At 43.7% G+C, this 3,260-nt stretch overlaps 1 protein-coding gene across 1 annotated transcript in view; it reads left to right on the forward strand.

Annotated features, from left to right (window-relative positions):
- Nucleotides 1-294: 294 nt before the first annotated feature.
- The window catches only part of PEX5 (peroxisomal biogenesis factor 5), a gene marked incomplete at its 5' end in the record, with an annotated part of 10,849 nt that continues 7,883 nt past the window's right edge, over nucleotides 295-3,260 (forward strand). The window contains 4 exons of the mRNA XM_009083895.1: nucleotides 295-330; nucleotides 508-640; nucleotides 1,324-1,458; nucleotides 2,601-2,706. Coding sequence (XP_009082143.1) covers nucleotides 295-330; nucleotides 508-640; nucleotides 1,324-1,458; nucleotides 2,601-2,706 — 410 coding nt within the window. The remainder of the gene's footprint in view (nucleotides 331-507; nucleotides 641-1,323; nucleotides 1,459-2,600; nucleotides 2,707-3,260) is intronic.

Below are 3,260 nucleotides of genomic sequence, written 5' to 3' on the forward strand. Positions count from 1 at the left end.
GTGTTCGTGGGCGCTCAGGGGATGTTGGTGGCTGTGGTGAGCTGTATGCCTTGCTGTCCCCCAGGCCCTAACCCAGACGGTGGTGGGAGGGGGGTTGTACAACCTGTCCCGGGTACAGCCCAGGAGCCTGAAAGTGTTCCTGCTCCTTTAGCTTTAACAGGCAGCTAATGCAAGAAAGCGTTGACAGCCTAAGCTCAAGGAAGAGGAAGATGTAATCTAATTGGGTCACGGTGCGTGTGTGGAAAGGGCTATGGGGTCAAAACTGTTGGCACAATTGCCCACTATTCCATGCAGGTATCCATACCACTGGGAGTGGCCTCCGAAGATGAGGTAAGAACAGATTGATTCATCTCCTTACAGCTTTTCTCATCAACATCATTTGTTATTTCCCCCCATTACCTGATATTAATCTTTCCTCCTGACAAGCCCATTTCTTTCCCTCACGCTCCCTGGCTCTACCTGTTGATCTTCTATGCAATGTTTGTAATCCATCTCTGTCTTTGGCAGCTGGTTGGAGAGTTCTTGCAAACACAGAGTGCCCGTTCACTGTCCCGTGCACCACAGACCTATAAGATGGATGACCTATTGGCCGAGATGCAAGAGATTGAACAGTCAAGCTTCCGACAGGCCCCTCAGCGAGGTGAGGAGAGCTGGAGTAGGTGGAGAGCTGGAAAAGAGCTTGATGTTATGGGTAATCTCCTAGCAGGGTGGTTCCCATCTGTTCAGCACTTGTGAGATTGTGTCTAGAGTATGTTTTCCAGATTTGGGCTTCCCATTACACTGATAGCCTGGAACAAGTCCCGTGGAGATCAATCAAGTATTCAGGGACAGGAATACATAGTGTAAGAGGAAAGGCTGAGGAAACTGTACTTGTTGAGCCTGGGGAAGAGGAGTCTAAGGGGCAAAGGTATGCAGTGTCTCATTGCTGTCTTCAGCAGCCGTGATCAGGGTCTTCACAGAGACAGACAGGAGAAGGACAAGGGGAAATGGACACAATTTGATGAAAGGGAAACTGACTAGGTGTATGGAAATGTTTCTTCCCTTGGAGGGAGCAGTTTAGTACTGGAAGGGATGCCTAGCGAGGCTGGGGAATTGCCAGTCTTAGACAAGTTCAGAAGTTACTTGATGAGTGCCCTGAACAACCTAATCTCTAGCTTCAGTGTCAGTCTGCTGTGAGAACACTAGCAACATCCAAGTTGGAATCTTTGATTTTATTCTAACAAAGAGAAAGGGAACATCAGAGGGGATGAAGGCCAGCCTGGAACATTTAAATCATGCCTTTGAGTGCTCTAGTCCTCACTTCTGTTTATTTTTTTCATGTAGCTCCAGGTGTGGCAGCCCTGGCACTGTCTGAAAACTGGACCCAGGAATTCTTGGCTGCAGCAGATAACGCTGGTGATGTCTCTTCAGATTACAATGAGGCTGACTGGTCACAGGAGTTCATTGCTGAAGTGACAGGTGAACTGTCCCTTTTGGAATTACTGTCAAGGTGATGTCCAGTCACATGCCTGTGTATAGTGAAGAGCTACTGAATGTGAAGTGGAGTATTCCTTTGGAATCCAGCAGTCACTTTACTGTAGCAGCTTTAACGGGGTGGGGAGTAGGGAAGCTGTGTTGTGGTGGCTGAGCAAAATTGTTCACAATGTCGTGTGAAAGCTTTTATTTACGTGTAAGGGTATTTTGGTTTTAGCTTAGGTTACGTGGAGAACTTAGGATAAGCATGCTCCTTAAAATGCTTTTACAAAAACTGTGATTCAACTGATGCAAGCTGGAGATGGTCTGGTACTGCTTCTTGCTTACATGTTCTCTAATTGCCTCTCTAAAGGCTAAACTTGCCTTTGGCACAAAGGTAAATATTGTTTAGGGTGCTTTCACCAAATATTTTGTGTCAGTTTCATGGGGGTAGAAGGATGTTTCATCCTGGAAATGTGCATGTTTCCGGCCCAAAGGTTAAGTTTTCTATTTCAAGCAAGCCAATACTTTATCTGAAGAGCTATCCTGTACTGTGTGTAGTCCGGGGTCTGAAAGAGAGTCCTGTTACCACCCATGCCCTAATCTGGAAGTTATGAAAATAGATGCTATTCTCTTCTCCATGAGTGGCCACCATAGAAAGCTGGATAGTCTCATTCACTGACCTTCACTCTTTGTATTTATAGGAATATAAATTGGCATTTGAAAAGGTCTTTGATAAAGGTCTGGTGAAAACCTAGTGCTTTGTAGGCTGTGCTTTTGACTTGTAATGCATTGCTAATTTTCTTGACCTACATAGTGTCCCACAGGGAGCAGATGAATAAATTGGGATATTAAAGTAGAAAGTGATAAGGTTATTGTCACCACAGTGGTGGCTGTATTAATATACCATCTGAACCTAAGGCTCAATTTTTAGATCAGAATGAACAAAGATAGAAGAAGCAAGTGCAGATAGGCTTAGAAGAAGGAAGTGTAAACAGAAGAAACAAGTATAAACAATCTTTTTTTGAATAGGTCTTCTCGGTATGTTAGCTGCCTGCGTGGAAAGTGGAGAGAACAAAATCTGAATTGAATTTGAGAGTTGATCTGCCTGTCTTTTCTCCTTATTCTTCCTGGTGTGTCCTATGCAGATCCAATGTCTGTGTCTCCTGCCAAGTGGGCAAAAGAATACCTAGAGCAGTCAGAGGAGAAACTGTGGCTTGGGGAATCAGAAGATCAGTCTTTGTCAGATAAATGGTGAGTCTGTCTTCTCAGGTCTAGCTGTTGCTGCTTGGTACTTGGGTGGTGAAGTTTGGATAGGTGGTAGAAACCTCTACAGCCTGAATGAATGCTTTTCAGTCATTTAGCCTAGGCAGATGATGGTTTGATCGCATAGGCTAACTTCATCTCATGCTTAACGCAAAGCTCCTTAAAGGAGGTAGTTCAGGAACTTTTTTTCCACAACAGATGCTTTTTTAAGTTTAGAGATTTCAAGTACTAGACTAGATGAAACTTGTAAACTTTCATCACTTGATATCCATTTCTGACAAACCACTTCCAGCCTTTCCTCAGCATATTTCTAGATTCAGCCTTCTAGGTATTATTTTAATGTGTTTTTTTGTGGTAGATTCAAGAATGGTCTACTACTACGGATCATCTCTGCATAGTCACCATCTTTTTCAATTAAAGAAACAAAACACATAAGCAATTTGGGCTTTTTAGGTCTTTCCATGAAAGAGATTTTGCATATTTGGATTCTCCTTCCATCTTGCTCTTGCCTTTTCTCATACTTTTCTGCAAATAATGGGCAT

This window comes from Acanthisitta chloris, unplaced genomic scaffold, assembly GCF_000695815.1.
Source record: "Acanthisitta chloris isolate BGI_N310 unplaced genomic scaffold, ASM69581v1 scaffold8481, whole genome shotgun sequence".
Classification (NCBI taxonomy): Eukaryota; Metazoa; Chordata; class Aves; order Passeriformes; family Acanthisittidae; genus Acanthisitta; species Acanthisitta chloris.